At 35.0% G+C, this 18,029-nt stretch overlaps 1 protein-coding gene across 1 annotated transcript; it reads right to left on the bottom strand.

Moving 5' to 3' along the window:
* Positions 1 to 478: 478 nt before the first annotated feature.
* On the bottom strand, positions 479 to 16,463 carry LOC131778551 (AN1-type zinc finger protein 4-like). The gene is made up of 13 exons (XM_059094975.2): positions 16,083 to 16,463; positions 11,666 to 11,741; positions 6,872 to 6,939; positions 6,516 to 6,570; positions 6,250 to 6,309; positions 5,453 to 5,530; positions 4,845 to 4,908; positions 4,168 to 4,248; positions 3,667 to 3,737; positions 2,714 to 3,296; positions 2,247 to 2,298; positions 1,986 to 2,124; positions 479 to 1,648 (listed from the first exon to the last, which is right to left on the bottom strand). Exons 1-13 carry the CDS (start codon positions 16,183 to 16,185, stop codon positions 1,513 to 1,515), a joined length of 1,566 nt encoding a protein of 521 aa, XP_058950958.1. The 5' UTR covers positions 16,186 to 16,463; the 3' UTR covers positions 479 to 1,512.
* Between the last annotated feature and the right edge of the window lie 1,566 nt (positions 16,464 to 18,029).

Here is an 18,029-nt window from a genome sequence, read left to right as displayed (position 1 = left end):
GGATAGAAAGGCAAGTTTACTGTCTCTTAGTTGCTATCTTTTCCCTTCTCCTGCAAGTTTTGTTTAGTGTTTCATTTTAAAAAGTCATGGTTACTGGGGTGCACCTCAGAAGATAAGGCAATTTGAGTTGGAAACATTAGATTTCAAGCCAGAAGGCTACTCCTTTCACATCATCTCTTTGATTTGCATGATGTGACAAGGAGTGTTGTGACTACCCCATAAACAGAGTACCAATCTGTCACAGGGTTACCCCTACATTTTGTCACGAGGTTTCCCAAACAGTTGGAAGGTAAATGATTTTCATCTTGAGAGGAGAAAAGCTCTGAGAATTATTTACCCAGATACACAACATGGTAACCTAAGGCATGAATCCTGACTCCAGTGCACTAACAACATGGTCCATACATCTCCTTTAATTTAAAGTACCTTTAATTCTTCCCAAGGTGCCAAAATTGATCACACTCAGTCTGACAATAACTATCCATCAATATTTATTTGTTCACTTTATGTGGGAAAAATTAAATATGTGGGTACTAAAGGTTTCCAGGTGACTATCTGTAATGAGTGTCTTTGGTCAAAAAAGAGAAAAAAAGTGAGATTAGTGTAGACTTGAAAACCAATTGTGCCATGCCCTAAAAAGACCTGACAGAGTAATGGTAATAGAGTCACAGATTTTTTTTGTCTCTTTGGTGTATAGGCAAGTAAACAGAGAAACAAAACTTGACGCAAGAAGCAGTGTCAGTAACAACTGAATTGCACTTAACTCTAACAGTAACCTGACATTGCTGTCATGTAATTACACTATGGGTAACAAAAGGCAAACATCAAACAGACCAAAAATAATTCAGAGGTCTACAGCAATACCATTACATTTTTTCTTTTATTTCACTCCTTTACCTCCTCCTTTAAGTAGTTCAGTTTGTTTACAAGTGACCATGGATTAGCTTTGCAATGATTTATGTACAATGAATTATGGACAAAGAGAAAGGAATCTTACTATATTTAAAGTTTCATGAACCACTCCTGAATAGAATGTAACCATACTTATCTACCACTAAGCAGAATGTCTAAAGTTACTACAGACCTCTAATATTAGACAAAAAGAAAACTATAAAAGAAGTCTATATAGAAATCCACAAACCATTAAAAATGTTAACAAAGCCCCACCTCAAATAAAAGTTTAAATAATGATAAAGACTGCAAAAAATTGCATTTCAAACCACTGATACTGAGTGGAAACAAACCAAAAATCTAAACATACATTGCACAGCAATTTTACTGCTTAGGATTAATATAGCATAGGCTACCAAGATTTTTCAGACAAAGTAAATGGTAACAGCAGTTGCCATGGTACCAAAGGTAAACAAAATTAGGAAACTTCAATATCCCAGTGACTTTCAATTCTCTATGATGTAAACCATCAAGGCATTAATTTTTTAATTGACCTGAAACATATTTACAAAATATATTCATCTGACTTGTAACTGTACATAAGTGCTACCAAGGAAACTGTCAGATTTTGGGGAGCTTAGGTGCTGCTATAACTGGATTGTTCTGTTCAATTATTTTTCTTCCTTCACTTTTGTAGTCATATGTACAGCTGTGAGCTTCTGCATAACGGTGAGTTGCACAAAATGAATTTCCACATCTGTGGCAAAAGAAAAACACAGACTAAGCATCACATCACAAATATTTTAAGGATAATAAAACCAGCAAGATAATGATGATAATTATACTACTAATAATACTACTTCTGCAGTCTAGGCCACCTAGACTGCAGAAGATTGATAGTAACTGGTTTTTAGTGAAAACCTGTGTGCTATAAATAAAAAGCAGCCACAGAGATCACCATCAAAAAATTTACACCAAAAATAAAAAATAAATAAATAAATAACACAGGAAACACTTAATACATTTAATGTGTTGCATGATTTAAAGTTATTGTATCCAAAATTATACACAGCCAACATCACAGTTAAGCTTACCTGCATTGGTATGTCGTGGCTAATCCTGTTTTTTTCCCACACATAAAACATCTAGTCTTCTTTTTAACAGGTAACAGTTGAGGCGGTGGATGTGGTTTTGTTTTTACAGGAGGAAGATGATGAGAGTGTGAAGGAGAATCTAAAATAGAAAAGACAATGCCATCAATTCAGCATATTCTGAATATTGTAATCAAATAATAAATTTAATAAAACAAGTTACAATGTTGAAGAGTGGTACTTTATATAATATAAATTACTCACTATTCGATGCACTTCCATGAGAAATTCGATATGAATATGACAGGGAATCATTCTGAAAATGCAAATGTGGATACAATCAGTAACAGTTATTGTACTTGTCCACTGAAAATCTCAGTCTCTACTCTGATTTGATACTCTTTACCAAGAATGGAGATTTAAAAGCAAGTTTCCTTGAGTTGGATAATTTCAAGACGCAAGAAGATTCACTTTTTCACATGAATTATCTCAGTCAATAAAAGCCTTGAAAAAATTCTTCTCAAGAGAAATTCTGAAATACTGACAGATAACATTTAACTTATTTTTTCTGTGCTGCTTCCTTCAAAAAACTTTTAATTGTACTACCTCATTGTACTACTTTATAGAATTGTAATTACAACAGTGAAGGTAGTCTTTTGCTCATCAAATTGATAAAACTAAAAAATTGATTTACAGCAGGAGTGGTAAAAAAAGCTATGATCCATACTAACCAAAAGTCCAGATCTTCTTCCTTCAGGAGTTGGAACCCGATTGTCCATCCCACGAAGCCGTCTGAATCCACCACTTCCTGTTGACAAATCTAAAGGATACCTAATATTGGAAGAATCCTCAGGAATTCTTGATCGTCGTAAACTAGCACTTCCAGATGCGTAATCTAAACTAGTTGCCCCATGTGATGGGCTTGAAGTCCTTGTTTCCTTGTGATGACTCACAGGTTTTGATATACTTCCCAATGGTTTAATTTCTTTAGAGTCTTTCACTATCTCTGATATTGTCTTTCTTCCTTCTTTAATTGCACTCCTTGAAAGAGTTCGACTTGAAGGAACAATTTTTGTATCCTGGCTAGATTGTACTAAAAAGTCTGATACATCAATTTGACTTGTTTTCCTTCTTGTATTTACAGGTGGCAAAGGCCCTTTGGGCGTCACCCTGCTTGTCGCACTTGACTGTTTTGAAGGTGAACCTTGAATTGCTGGTGCCTTAGGTTGATGTCTACTTGCTGAATGATGATCAACAACTCGGAATGCTGTCTCGTGAGTCTTTGTTGCAGCTGAAGCAGAGGTTAATTGCAACCTGGAAGAAAAGTCAATAAATCCTATCAAGAGAGACAACAAGCAATGGTCTCTGACACAAATGCCTTTTCAGGGCAAACACTCAAGGATATCTTTAAAGCTGCTTATCATACTACAAAAACTGGGAAGGAAGGGGAGGGAAATAGATAATCAATATAATTTTTTCTCCCCTTTCCCCTCCCTCCTCCTTGCGCAGGTCCATTTGTTATCATCTCCTGTCATATCCCAATTGCTCTCCAACAATCCTCTACATTAAAAGTCTGAGATACAGCCACCTCTATTGCAAACAAGAAACAGTGAAAAATTTCTACAATCACTTACACTGTGGATTAATAAATAAATGTCTGAATATTACTAACAACTGAATTTACCTTCTCCTTGCACTGAAAATGGATGCACTGGTAGGTTTTTCAGTGGGTGGTGGTGCTGGTTGATATTTAGGCTGAAATAAAATCAAAACCAAACAATTATGCAAAAAAATTCTTGGCACAAAACTATTCCTAATATCCTCTATTGCTTAAAAATCAAATGACCATCTGGTTAAAGAAAAGTTCTAAAAAAACTTTCTCTGTTTATACCACTGACTTATCTGCCTCCTCCTTGTATAAAAAAAAAAACAAAATTATTCATTGCTTAGTAGAAAAGTAAAGTAAAATGAATTAACCTCAAACACACACCATCTCTCTCTCTGAAAACTTAATGTTTACCTAAGATTCCTCAATTCTATTCTTGTTGTAAGAGACCTGTATGGCTTGTTATCAGTATTTCAGTTGGTGAATAAGAAAAGATCTTTTCACATCATGACACTTATTTGTGTGGATTCCTAACACTTATACAGCAGGTTACCCTCAATGGATGGTTCAATTCCCTACCTTCATGTTTTTCTGTGATTCCATTTTATTCTTGAGAACTCTCATTTTGTTCATGGTGACACTGTTTTCCTTAATGGCTTCCTGAAATTATTATATAAAAACCCATCACCTCACCAGCACTAAAATGAAACTTAAAGGTATGTATTCCTAATACTTTCACACCAGACACAAGTAGATGTAGTAATAAAAATCAATTTACGAGAGAGTTTTATTAGCCCACTAAGGGTTTGATGATGAAACCAAGTACAAAACAGCATGATGACAAAAATGACATTCAAGGAAAGTCAGACATACAAAAGATAAATTTCAGCTAAACTGTCTGGAAACTTATAAAGAGGGTGAACCAGTTAACTATTTGGAAAATTTCATATTTTTAAATTGATATGTGGGTTCAAAACAAAAGGGAATGAAACTTGATGGTACAATGAAATTTCAAGTTAAAATGGTTCTAACTGGTTTGAATTCCTTTGAATCTGAAACCCTTTTTAAACTTTGTCCAACACATGAAATCCTTGAATAAACTGTTAATGGAACAAAGAAGTTTAAATCTAATCATTAATTAAGTGTACATGTATTGTAACAAGCAAAGAAAAAATTGAGGGGAATTTGAGATGTCGTAAACTCAACAGTTACTGTACATTGAAATTCATAAAACAATGAGTTTTGATGAAACAAACCTGTGATATTGGTGGTGGATTATCTTCTTCCTCTTCATCATATAAATTATACATTGAAGCACCACTACATTTTTTAATGAAAAGAACCATGATAGCTTAATATAAATAAAGCACTGTAAATCAAAATTTGAAAATTCAAACCAAACTTAGAAATCACAGTTAACAGTACAATATTATCCTTACAGCATATATGAGCACAGGTCAAGTAGAAAAAGTGACCAAAAAATCTCAACTCATTACAACAAAAAGTCATCACATAAATAATGGCCTAAAGTTGCTCACATTTGCAGACGATTGTATGAAGGAGGGTTTAGCATATATGTCAAACTTGTTTTAATGCTAATATTAGCTGTTTTTCCTTCAGTCTATATCAAAGAAACTTTCCTGTGATAATGAGTTTTTGAGGATTTCTTTGAACACAATCTGAACAAAAACAACTTTACAAACTGCATCCCCAAAGGTTAATAGTAATCTTATGCGGATTTCACATCTATTATGCATATCATTAACAGGGCACTGGAAAATTGCCAATGTCTGTTGTACTTGAAAATTACCATTCCTTACTGATACCAGTTAAGATACAAATATAGATCCACACGTGCAAATACCTTAATGAGTCTGAAAGAGGAGTCAGTGTTCCATCACCTCTGTCCACCACTCGAAAAAAATTCAACTGATCTCCATCCCTAAAAAAATATCGTAACGTCAACATCAAAACGGAACTAAAATCAGTGAATGAAGATCATGATGATAGCAGTGTAGGGCGAATATAGTTCAAAGGGTAGGACTAAGTACTATTCTTGTATTTTCACAGGGGCATAGATGGTGATCCACCAAAAGTTACTCTTTTGTTGAGAATACTTTAAATAGCAATAGGAAACCTTGCAAAGTAAAAAGATATGGAAATAGAAATTTCATGAATGTGAGAGATTCACATGTAAGAAAAATGGCTTTTCTGATTGTAGCAGGTGCTCTTGGAGTTATCAAAGCAATGAAGAAAAAAATCAGTGAAATTCCTGGAAATATTAGACTGCAGATTGAAGCACAACACATTCTAGAAAAGTTGTCATCCATTAAATATATGTATAATGTCAAAAGACACCCCCCTGGCCACACTAAATAATGAAGCAGACAAACTAAACAATGTTAATGATGATAAATAATAATGATATTAATAATAATCATGACAACAACAATATTAATAAAATAATATGATCAGAAAGAAAGTGAAGACTTCCTTCACTAAGAGGGAGCAGAATATTTTATGTGCATGCATTTGTCTGTCGACTGACCCTTAGTGTTGGGTGAAATTCTATTATTTTGCCTTGTGTTTATGAAGATTGGCGGGCTAATTTACAAGAACCACAATTAGGCTTATCATAGTCGAAGAAGTTTAGAGAGTTACCTAAAAACAAGTAACGTCACTTGGCGGTTATCTTTGGGTAGTTTATCCCATATTTCTTCCCTGCAAAAAGGAACAAATCTAAATGTTAATAATAGTCTCACTTGTAAGAGGAATAAACAAATAATTGATAATTTCTTTTTTAATGTTTATGGAAAGTGTAGATTCATGATAGTTCCATGATATTACCATGACCACAGGCATCTGTTTAAAAAAACTTGATTATGAATATCAAGCAAACCTAAGTCTAAAGAATGACAAAATTTCACCTGTTGACTTCCATGTACTCAGCCATTTCACGTATAGTAGGATCTTCAACAGGAACTTTAAGAGAGCAAATTGAAGATGGTCATAACTTAATATAAAGCTGTATTTAATTAACTCCAGACTAATTACCTCAAAAGTGGTAGAAAACACAAATTGATGGTCTCACTCATTATTCTCTCTCATTAATGGTAGAGAATTTTCTTTAGAAAAAACTATCGTTATATTTGCCCAAACTAAAAGATAGCATTAATTGAAAAGGAGCCCTGAGGTTTGAGTATTAGTGCACCTATGAAATGACATTCCCACTATTGCATTATAAGAGTCTACAGGATGTAGTTTTAGATTTAGATTAACTCACTTCTTCTTGTATTGATAGGGCCTCCTCTCATGGCTAACACCAGTTGTAATGTTGCTCCATCTGTAATACTAAATTGATGAGGAGAAATGAAAAATAAGCCGAACTTATTTCATTTTTCTGTAAATTGTTAAATTATTCTTTACATGAGAAATTACTTTTAGAATACACAAATAGTTGAACATGATCCTAGTTTTAAAATAAATAAGCACAAAACAGGAAGTCCTGATTAAAATAATGCATCACTTCAAAAAAAAAAAAAAAAAAGCAAACATACACATTCACATTAAGAATGAAGAGTCCTTGAGGTTGAGTTCAATTAAAGAGATTTTGGCAATTCAAAGTGTATTGCTGATCAGATATTATGCTGTGAAGAGAGAGTAACTGTGCTCATGTATACCAAAAACCCTCAATCTGGCCTTGGTGATGTGTCATCATTCTTCAAAATTTCATATGAAAACTACCTTTTTGGGCAAGAAATTAAGATTAAATAAGTTTTTGTCTAATTTTCTGCATTTTTCTAAATGAGTACCAACATTTTGTTGGTGACTGACCTCCAAAACAATTTCTCTGCATCACTAAAAGAAATTTAATCATGTGAGATGCCTGTGGCAGACAATGTTAAAAATTCACTTTAGTGCCATCATAGTCAGATATGGAAATTAGCCACATGCTTGTGCTTCTTACTGAAGTAAAGCCCATGGGTGATGGGTGACCATACATAATATCTTGTGATGTTGACATTTTTTTCTTGTCTCTATTTTTCGATTTTATTCCTGTACTTTGGAGAGTCAATGTAAAATTTATTGTTTTAAACATAAAACTAGACTGACTCTAGATAAAGTCCCAGGTTAACACCTGGCATCTTGTCTCAAGTTGGTTTAAGGTGATTCCTCAGAAAAAAAAAACTAACTGGACAGTTTTTTTAAAACTTTCCATAATTGTTCTGTACCAATGTCTGTTAAAAAAAAAAAAACAACTATAAAGATATGTTGCCATGCTTGTTTAAGAGATATGATGGGCCAAACTCCCCCATTTATGCCTGTACTGGCATTAACCATGCGTGTCATTTCATCAGTACGTTATGACATAGCTGGAAGCAAGGGTTTTTTAAGAAATACTTGAAAAAAACTTGACAGATAGAAAGTCTTGTGTTAAGAACAATTTGACCCTGGTGAAAAACCTCACAGGATCTTTGAGGATCTTCAAGGATTGACAAAGACCTGCCAAAGATCCTTAAGGACAAGGATCTTTAAAAGATCTTTAAAGGATCTGTAAAAGATCCTCAAAGATCTTTGTAAGCAAAAACGTTTGTTAAGATCCTCAAGGATTTGATAAAGATCCTCAAAGTATATTACAAAGATCCTCATAAGGATCCTCGCAAAGTTCTTTTCAAGGATCCTTCAAGATCCTCAAGGATTTATCAAGGATCTTTCAAAGACCCTCAAAAGATCCTTTCAAGGATCCTTTCAAGATCTTTGTAAGGATCCTTAAGGATTTAATCAGGATCTTGCAAGGATCCTAGTCAAGATCTTTGCAGGATCTTTTTGAGGATCTTTCAAGATCCTCAAGGATTTAATGAGGATCTTTTAAAGACCTTCCAAAGATCCTTTCAAGGATCCTATTAAGATCTTTGCAAGGATCCTTAAGGATTTGATCAGGATCTTACAAGGATCCTACTCAAGATCTTTGCAAGATCTTTTCAAGGATCCTTCAAGATCCTCAAGGATTTAATGAGGATCTTTTAAAGACCTACAAAAGATCCTTTCAAGGATCCTGTAAAGATCTTTGCCAGGATCCTTAGGAATTTGATCAGGATCTTACAAGGATCCTTAAGTCAAGATCTTTGCAGGATCTTTTCAAGGATCCTTCAGGATCCTCAAGGATTTAATGAGGATCTTTTAAAGACCTTCAAAAGAACCTGTCAGGGATCCTGCTAAGATCTTTGCTAAGATCCTTAAGAATTCTAGTCAAGATCTTTGCACAATCTGTTCTACAATCCTTCAAGATCCTCAAGGAATTGAAAAGGATCTTCCAAATATCTTTAAAAGATTCATTTCATGATTTTGTACAGCTCTTTGCAAGGATCCTTTTTAATCTGATATGGATAATTTAAACACAACAAGGAATTTTCGCAGAAAATTATTGTGCAATAAGTGTAATGAAGGTTAACGCATAGCAACGCCATGCTTGAGGCTTTAGGGAAACTTTGTGACAACTTACATGACAGTAAATAGGGTTTTGCATTATGGGATAGGAATTTATACGCGCCGAGATTTTTAACGGTCGCATAAAAACATAAGAAGCTCGTTGTTACGGCAAATATCATCGACAATGGTCGGAACTAAGGGGAAAATGTACATAGAAATAAAAGTAAAGGAAAGGCGTTTTCTGGAGTTCAGAAACAAGCGAAAAGAGAGACAGAAATAACCGCAATCGTCAATCAAACTCCAAGCAGGTCTCGCGATTGCTCTGACTCTGAGGCTTAATGAAAAGAATTCATTGGTACTTCTGGAAAGAAAATGAAGATGCCATCCTCGCCTAATGATTCTTGCTCTGAGCTCTTGGAGAGTGAGGATGCAAATGATGTGTTACAGGGACAAGGATAAAGGCTTATCGATCTAGAGAGATTCTCCTCGACGCTCACTGAAGGACATGTTTCTGAAGAAGGTGTGAATTTACTTGGTTCTGTGTAACAACTTAAAAAGCTCTTTTAGAGGTTGTCATATGAATTCCCGAAAACACTTATTTTGTACCTCAGGATGTATTAGTTCAATTAATCTGAAGTTTTCAGGGCTGTATCCTCTTACTGAGTTGAGTTGGATAAGCTGACAGTTTCTCCATAAGCTGAATTTTAAGTAAGATATTGTGGAATAACTCACCTAATAATCTCGGTGAACTTTGAACGGGCACTGTGCCCATAATATAAACGACTCCAAAAGTTCCTTAGCTCATCCAAAAGAACGACCCTAGTACTTTGTTTTGACACTAAAAACACTTGATTTCATGCAATCTTTGTGCAGTTATCTTTTCTCAAGTATACCTAGGTTTTTCACACCATGTGGTGGACAAATTGATCTGATGTCAAATAACAAATTAGTTTAGGGCAACATATTAGTTATATTCAGTATGTGTGATTCCTAAGCTTTCCTTTGGTTTATAGGTTAATATGGTTCAGAAATATAGTCATTGAAGTACTCTTGTTTGCCTTTTTTTCATGTTTACCCCCTCTGTAAGAGTAGTCTTAGTCTGGTCATAGTCTAGTCCTAGACAAGTTTAACACATATATTTTGGTCTTTTTACCTTTGAGCTGGACTGTTGCCAGATTTTTTGGAAAATGAAAATCTTAGTACTAACCTAAAATCTGAACAGAAATAGTGTAGAAGTAGTCCTACTAGAAAAGGATGGGTAATTCTTGTTTAGCAATAAAAAAATTTATCTTCATTTTTTTATGTTTGGTTCAATTTTTCTTTTTAACTTAGTATGAGGATTTAAGTATGCTTATTTTCTTGTCAAAAGTTCGAAGGTTCTATAACATTCTTGCTAAGATCTTCAACGATCTTCCATTTCCTTGCCAGGATCTTCAAGGATTCCTGACATTCTTGTCAAGATCTTTAAGGATCTTCAAATTTCTTGCAAAGATCTTTAATTTGGCCGTCAAAATCTTCAAGGATCTTTCTTTTTTTTGCCAGGATCTTCAAAGATCTTTCAATTTCTTGCCAAGATCTTTAAGGATCTTTTATTTTCTTTCCAAGATCTTTAAGGATCTTCAAAATTTTCAACAAGATCCTTGAAGATCTTGGCAAGAAAATGAGAGATCCTGAAAGATCTTAACAAGAATTTGGAAGATCCTCAAAGAATTTTCAAAGATCTTTAAAGGATCTTCAAAGTTCATGTAAAGATCTTTGAAGATCCAGACAAGATCTTCAAGGATCTTGACAGGAAAATGAAAGATCCTTAAAGATCCTGGCAAGAAAGTCAAAGATCCTTGAAGATCTTGGCAAGAAAATCAAAGATCCTTGAAGATCTTGGCAAGAAAATGAAGGATCCTTGAAGATCTTGGCAAGAAAATCAAAGATCCTTGAAGATCTTGGCAAGAAAATGAAGGATCCTTGAAGATCTTGGCAAGAAAATGAAGGATCCTTGAAGATCTTGGCAAGAAAATGAAGGATCCTTGAAGATCTTAACAAGAATTTTGAAGATCCTCATGAAGATCCTCAAGAGGATCCTCAAAGGTCCTCATGAAGATCTTGTAAGATCCTTAAAGATCCTTGAAAGATTTTCACCAGGGGATACATTATTTGCGAAAAATCACACAGTTTTAAACAACATCAACTCAAAATGTTCCTCAAGTGTTTGCCCTCAAGGTCATGGTTTGTATCGTTTTGAATCAGGTGTTTTGTGCATGCTTTTAGCTTTATCTTTTTTTCCTTCCATGAGTTTTTTTGAAATTTTTTCAAATTGAAAGGGGATGATTTGTACACTAAAAGTATGCAGTAAAAATATTGGTCACTATTCTCATTCAAGAGCAAAAGACAATCACACCTCTTTACCAGGTCTATTTACTGTAAAACAATACCATGTTCTTGGAATATGTCAGTGCTTATTTGCCTTGTGATTTTATATGCACTACAGGATGCGCAGTGCAATGCTGAGGAATCACCTTAAGGGGATATGATGGAATTAAAGGATTTGACATCCAAATCAACCTGACATATTTTTTACAAGAACATGATTACTACACAAAATCATTCAACTATTATCAACTTTAAAGCTTACACATTTACACATACTTACTTATAATCATGGAGGCAATAGTCATCTTCTAACTCAGCTGATCTCCATATCAAATGCTGCTGAGACATTGGAATGCCTGCAGTTTTAATAAAGCATTCGCATATTAGATTTTTACAAAGAACTGATAGGTATGGTATGTTTATTAATTGAAATAATTCAGTACATCACTTTAGTTTTCACATTCATTAAGGGCTTGTTTGCACCAATGATGTAAGTGCTCTAATTTCTGTCAGAATATAAGCAAAGTTGCAAGAGAGGCTATAACTAAGTGTAAATCAGTATGACATATATATGATGCAAGTTCCGCTTCCATGTTTGTTTGCAGGCTTTTTCTAAGATTCAAAATGGCACCCAAACTTAAAATTTACTTGTCTCCCTTCTTGAAATGTCTATTTTGATAAATTATGAACAAATTGCCTCTTCCTCAAAAGGTTAAAAAGTTTGTGATTCCACTATGTCGTATACCAAGGAAAGAGCAGTCCATTTAAAGTCCTTCTTTAAAAAGCCACCCAAACAGACTCCAAAAATGTAATAGATTGTGTATTCCTTACAGAGGACTGTAAACACCATAGAAATTAACACCTAATCAAGGTAATTTAATATTATCAACTGAGCTGATAATGTAGATGGGTCACTGTAAAGAGTTTTGTTCTGATAAAGGGCTAATGCTCAAAACGTCAGCTTTGAAACTCTTTGTGATGACCAATTTACCTTATCAACTCAATTGATAAAACTAAACTTCTTTGCTATACTCTCCCACTGACACAGCACCACAGTTTCTTTGGACACTTACCTCCTTTAATACCTAATCAGCCTTATTACCAGATCAAAAATCTGTCTGACCTGCACACAGATTAAGTTTACAGGTCCTAACCCTTTCTTTGAGTTTGAAAGAAAACTGTACATATTCAATTTTCCTTTCTCCTGTTTTCCTAGTTTAGTCCCAAATTCTCCTGCTTATGAAAAACCAGTTTTAGCCTAACTCCTTTAAAACCACAGTTTCGTCAACAAGAAAAATTCCAAGAATTTATGTCACAAGATGACTCTGATAATACCTAGATCAAACAAATTAATTAAAGGAGTTACATGTACACTGACACTGAAGAATGTCAAATCTATAGTAATAATCTATCATCAGCCAAATAGTTTCTTTTCAGGTTTAACATACATGTAACATACTGGTCTTTTTTCTATACCAGTAAGTACAATAATTATTATGCCATGCCTTCTGGTTAAAAGTATTACTCTACAAATTAAAATGAGACATGAGAAAAAAGGAAAACATAGTAATCATCAGCAGCAGATATTCTACATCATGATTTAGGTTTGCCTTGTCAGTAGCTGGCTCCACTCTATAATGACTTAATGTATTTATGGGTAACCGGTCAAGTCACCCGAGAGTCATCCCGCCTGCAGTCATGTCACCTGAAACCTGAGTCATGTTGCCCGAAATTTTAGTAATGTTGCCTGAAAAAAAACGTCAAGTCACCTGAAGAAACAAATACTAAAAAGATCAGAATTTCAGACTATAAATAGCCAATAACCTTGAGAAATTTTTATCACTAAAGCGCTCTTTGTTTCCAACAACACCACGAAGATTTTTAAAGTGTTGTTCTTTCCTAACAAAAGAGAGAAACATTCGTTTCCAACAACAAAATGCAGTGTTATTTGTTTGGTATATAATCGTTTCGTACTCACCGATGTTTTGTAAGCTTGAGAAACCTTTTCTTGGTTTCTAACAATACTGTGAGAACTTTGACCACACAGAAATCGATAGTATGCTTGGAATTGATATATGTTTGAGAAACAATTCTAAAAGCATTGTTCATTTTTAACAACAAAGGGAAGCGTTCTCCGTTTCTAACAAAAAAAAATGAAGCACTGTTCGTTTGGTATGTATTCATTTCTTACTCATGGACATTTCATAAGCTTGAGAAACTCTTCCTTGTTTCTAAAAATGCCATGAAGACTTTGACTACACAGAAATCAATTGTATGGTCAGAATTGATATATATTTGAGTAACGACTCTAAAAGCGTTGTTTGTTTCTAACAACAGAGGGAAGCATTGTTCGTTTCTAGAACAACAAATGCACAGATGCAGCGTAATGTACAAGTTAAGTTCTGTTGTGTCTATTTGTGACTTTCTTAACAATAACAGATGAAAACACCTGGTAAACAATTGTCGATTGTTGTGTTTGACAAGTTGGTAAAAGATAAAGTGAGCAACACAAAAATATAGTTATGTTGTGTTTTCTGTGAACTTCGTAACATTAAAAATTAACTTGTTGCTTAAGGTAAGTGTGATATTTTTAAGATAACAGTCTATTGTTTATGCTTGAGACTTTTTTCACAGAAGTAGTCTCATAGCATCATTTCCCTTAGGATCAGAATAGGCATAAATTACGTAGTTGTGCTCTGGCAGTCCCATGTATATTTTGATCTAATCAAAGTTTATATGAAGGGGGTAAGGCTAGTTACAATACGAAGCTGATCAAAATGAGAATTCATCCTTGCATTAACTGTGATGATGAAGTTAGACCACTGCAACAAGCCCTACAGAGCAACAATTACAGTCGATCATATGGCCTTTCTGACCATATGGTCAACTTCTGAGTAGTCAAAGTCTTCATAACTTTGTTGGAAACCAAGAAAAAGTTTCTCAAGCTTACAAAATATCTGTGAGTAAGAGACAAGTACATACCAAACAAACAATGCTTCATTTTTTGTTAGAAACGGAGAACACTTCCCTTTGTTGTTAGAAACGAAGAACACTTTAAGAATCTTCATGGTGTTGTTGGATACAAAGAGCGCTTTAGCGATAAAAATTTCTCAACTTTATTGCCTATTTACAGTCTGAAATTCAGATCTTTTTAGTATTTGTTTCTTCAGGCTACTTAACTTTTTTTTTCAGGTGACATAACTCAGGTTTCGGCAACATGACTTCGGGCGAGATGACTCTCAGGCAACTTGACTGTAACCCTTCAGACATAATTCATGATAGTTGAACAATTTTGGGAAAAACCAAGGACAGGACACAATATTTAAAATTTACAATTTCATATCCGATAATGGAAACTTTTGTTAGGAACCATGAAAAAGCCAAAAACACAGAAAAGAATGTTTACAAACAGAGTCTATCTGATGATGAAAAAATTGTTGGCAAAGGTAATTTATTTAGCTCTCAGCTTTCAAAGCCTTCATTTTCACCTTTAGAGACAAATCATTTGTAAGTTTAAGATTCAGCCAAGTAAAATTAGACAGCTGCATGCATGTCCATGCTTTCACATGTACAGTGGATAACTCCATTAACAAGTTAGGTGTTGTAACAGCTTGATTTAGCAACTGACCACAAAGGAAATCTAATCTTAAGATAAACATATGACAGAACTGCATCCGGCTGAAAATTTCAGTTTCATCTAGCTGTGAAGTGTCATAGTTTTAAAACAAAAACAGTAATATGCACGTTCTCAGTTACATGACACTACAGAAGACATTGTTAAACAACTATTGATGACTATTGGCATCCAAAACATCAGTGATCAGATAAACCTTATCAACGAGCAAATATCTGGTCAGAACATTCGCGACACGGAGTCCAAGTAGACATACATGAACGTGTGCGTGACAATCTTTCACGACATAATATTGAATGAAAAAGCTTCGATGTATGTAGGATCTTAAATAGGCGATGTGAAAAACAAACAAAACAGTGGCATAGTTTTGAAATACATATCCAAAAACTAGCAGATCTCTACATACCACATCGGATCCGTACAATAATTACATAAACGATAACATCACGTTTTAACGAAAGCCTAAAAACGTGAAAATATTCAAGTGTATTCTTTGAAGGTGTTAAACCTTGCTCACAGATGTTTAAAGAGGAAATCTTCAGACCGTGACAAAATGTTTAAGTCCTTCCTAATAAGAATTATTTCAAACTTAGGAAAGTGATGCCAAGGGGAAAAAAAATCAAGAATTTAAGTTATATAAAATCAAAACCCCATCGAAGAGCTAATTTCTCAGACAAAGTTATGAACAAACATTCTATATAAAACGGGTCCAATATTATCAATAACTCACGTTGCTTCGTGATCCTTCGTTTATCGCTGACCTTTTGGAAAGATTTCCATTTCAAAATCAAGCGTACACTAGTCCATCCATTCGGCCAGTGTTTACAAATGGTGCAACACCACACATTTTAAATTATTTATGTCTCTGATGTGAGGGCAAACCTTCGAAAACGCGTTCATCGGATAGACGGGTTTCACACGTTGAAAGGAAAAGAATGAACTTTAAATCTACCGATCTTTTTATTTCTTCGTGATAAACAAGACTAGTTTTGTTCTCGATGGTTCGCCGTTGTTCCCACACAATTATTCATAAGCTCAGAATAATACTTGCGTTTTCACTCACCTTCAAGACGTTGAATCTTAGCTTTTACGCTCATGATGGTTTCAAAAGGGCTGACTCGTAACTCAAAGGCTGTTCCAGTTAACGTCTCAATAAACAGGTCCATCTATGGACCTTTTCAACGAAGCTTTCACACCGCAATTTAGCAATTAAAATCCTTCGCGACCAAGGACACCTTAAAACACGTCTTCGAGTCTGTCGACTGCAAGTTACTTCTTGTAGCCATACTTAAATAATGCTGTCATCCACGGCCATAAAAATCAATTTAACATACTCCTTTGACGATCACAGACCAGATCCAACAGTTATTTTGGAAACGGTGGACGTATTTTACCTCGACGAAACATTTCGGAGCGTGTCGGTTCCACCGCACTACTGATATGTTCCCAGGGTACCCGGATGAAGAGCAGTTGTCATGGAAACTCGCGCAAAACTTATTGCGTGTAAACAATGAGTAACAAACGCGAAATGACTTCACCAATCACAACATCAAATTAGGTGGCGTATTTAATTGGTTCTTAAGCCCATGTACGTAGGACTTAACCAAAATTTACTTAAATAACAGAAACCTTACAAATGACACAATAGTCTGCCGTTGAAGAAAGACGGCAATTAATTGAAAGCAGTTTAGTATTCGCCTACGCATCTTTGTACTAATAAGCTGCAAAAAGGGTAAATAAATCGGGAAACATTTACATTCTTACGTAGATATTTTCAATATTTTTCCCGTTTCATAATCAAAAAAGAGTTTTTGATAGCTATATGAAAAAAGAAAAGAAAAAGGATGAAATTAAACCCAACGCCAGGTCTGTAAAATCGAATCTTAGGCGGGATGTTATCATTCCTAACCCATTCATAGGCTAACAAAAATATTTCAAAATTCTGCAATATCTCTTATGATCATTAAAATTGACAATGACGAAGAAAAGGTATAAAAACCGTAGGGAATCGTTCTATGCGGCTTTTGAGCTTCGCTGCTCGGACAGGATCGTATTTGATCTAAAAATCATTCCCGACTCTGTTGAAGTGTCTTATACTTGACCATTTTCGCCGACCTTTGCCTTGTTTTCGCAGTCTTTTCTATTCTTTTCTGGGAGAAAAAGCACAGAGCGCTGTAAGGACCGGTGGCCTTATTGCAAGCTTCAGATCGAGTTACTACGCGGAACCAGGCTCACTGTGGTATGGCTCAAGGAGACACTTTACTCTCTCTATCTCTCCTTCTCTCCCCACCAGTTAGCATCAAAGATCAGACGAGGAAACGAGATGCTACGAGGTATGTGCTGGGGGAGGTAATTAACTGACGGCGTACAAACACGCCATTCAGCCAGTAGTTTCTTAGGACATTTATACCAATAGTCTTATGAGTCAAGGAAGCATAACCCATACTCACAAGTTAGAATCTTCTTTGCGCACTTGTCGTCGTCTTGACTTGTGGAATTTGATAAGGACAGTGTACGACATTCTTCCATCTCATCAGTGCTCAACCCCCCTCGTCCCCACCCTAAAGGGAAGTCCCACTTCCTCATGTACCCAACACGAGTATGTGCTGCCAAGAAGTGTGTGGTTTTCGGAGAGAGGCTGTACGACGACGATGCATTACAATCCATAACGATATCTTGTTTAGAACAATTTAGTGCGACAAACCACCTGAAAAGTTCCTGGAGTGCCCCCTCCCGACCCCTCACACTAAAAGTGGAAATGGTGCCGTTTTGTTTCGCACCACAAAACCCTTCGTTGACTAACTTTAAAAATCATCGCCATTCTCACTAATCTAATCATCAAATGAGGATTAAAAACAACCATGAATCTGATAAACGAGCGTGGAAAAAAGAAAACTGGGAAAAGCTTAAACTGGATTTAAGTTAAACGTCAACAATTGCAGACAGTTCAATTTCTTCATTTTTCTAATCTATTCTAACCAAATAGCAAGAATAAAAATAGAAATTACTC

The sequence above is a fragment of the Pocillopora verrucosa genome, chromosome 1, assembly GCF_036669915.1.
Source record: "Pocillopora verrucosa isolate sample1 chromosome 1, ASM3666991v2, whole genome shotgun sequence".
Classification (NCBI taxonomy): Eukaryota; Metazoa; Cnidaria; class Anthozoa; order Scleractinia; family Pocilloporidae; genus Pocillopora; species Pocillopora verrucosa.
Note: the sequence above shows the minus strand (reverse complement) of the source record. Positions and strands in the feature narration are given on the sequence as shown.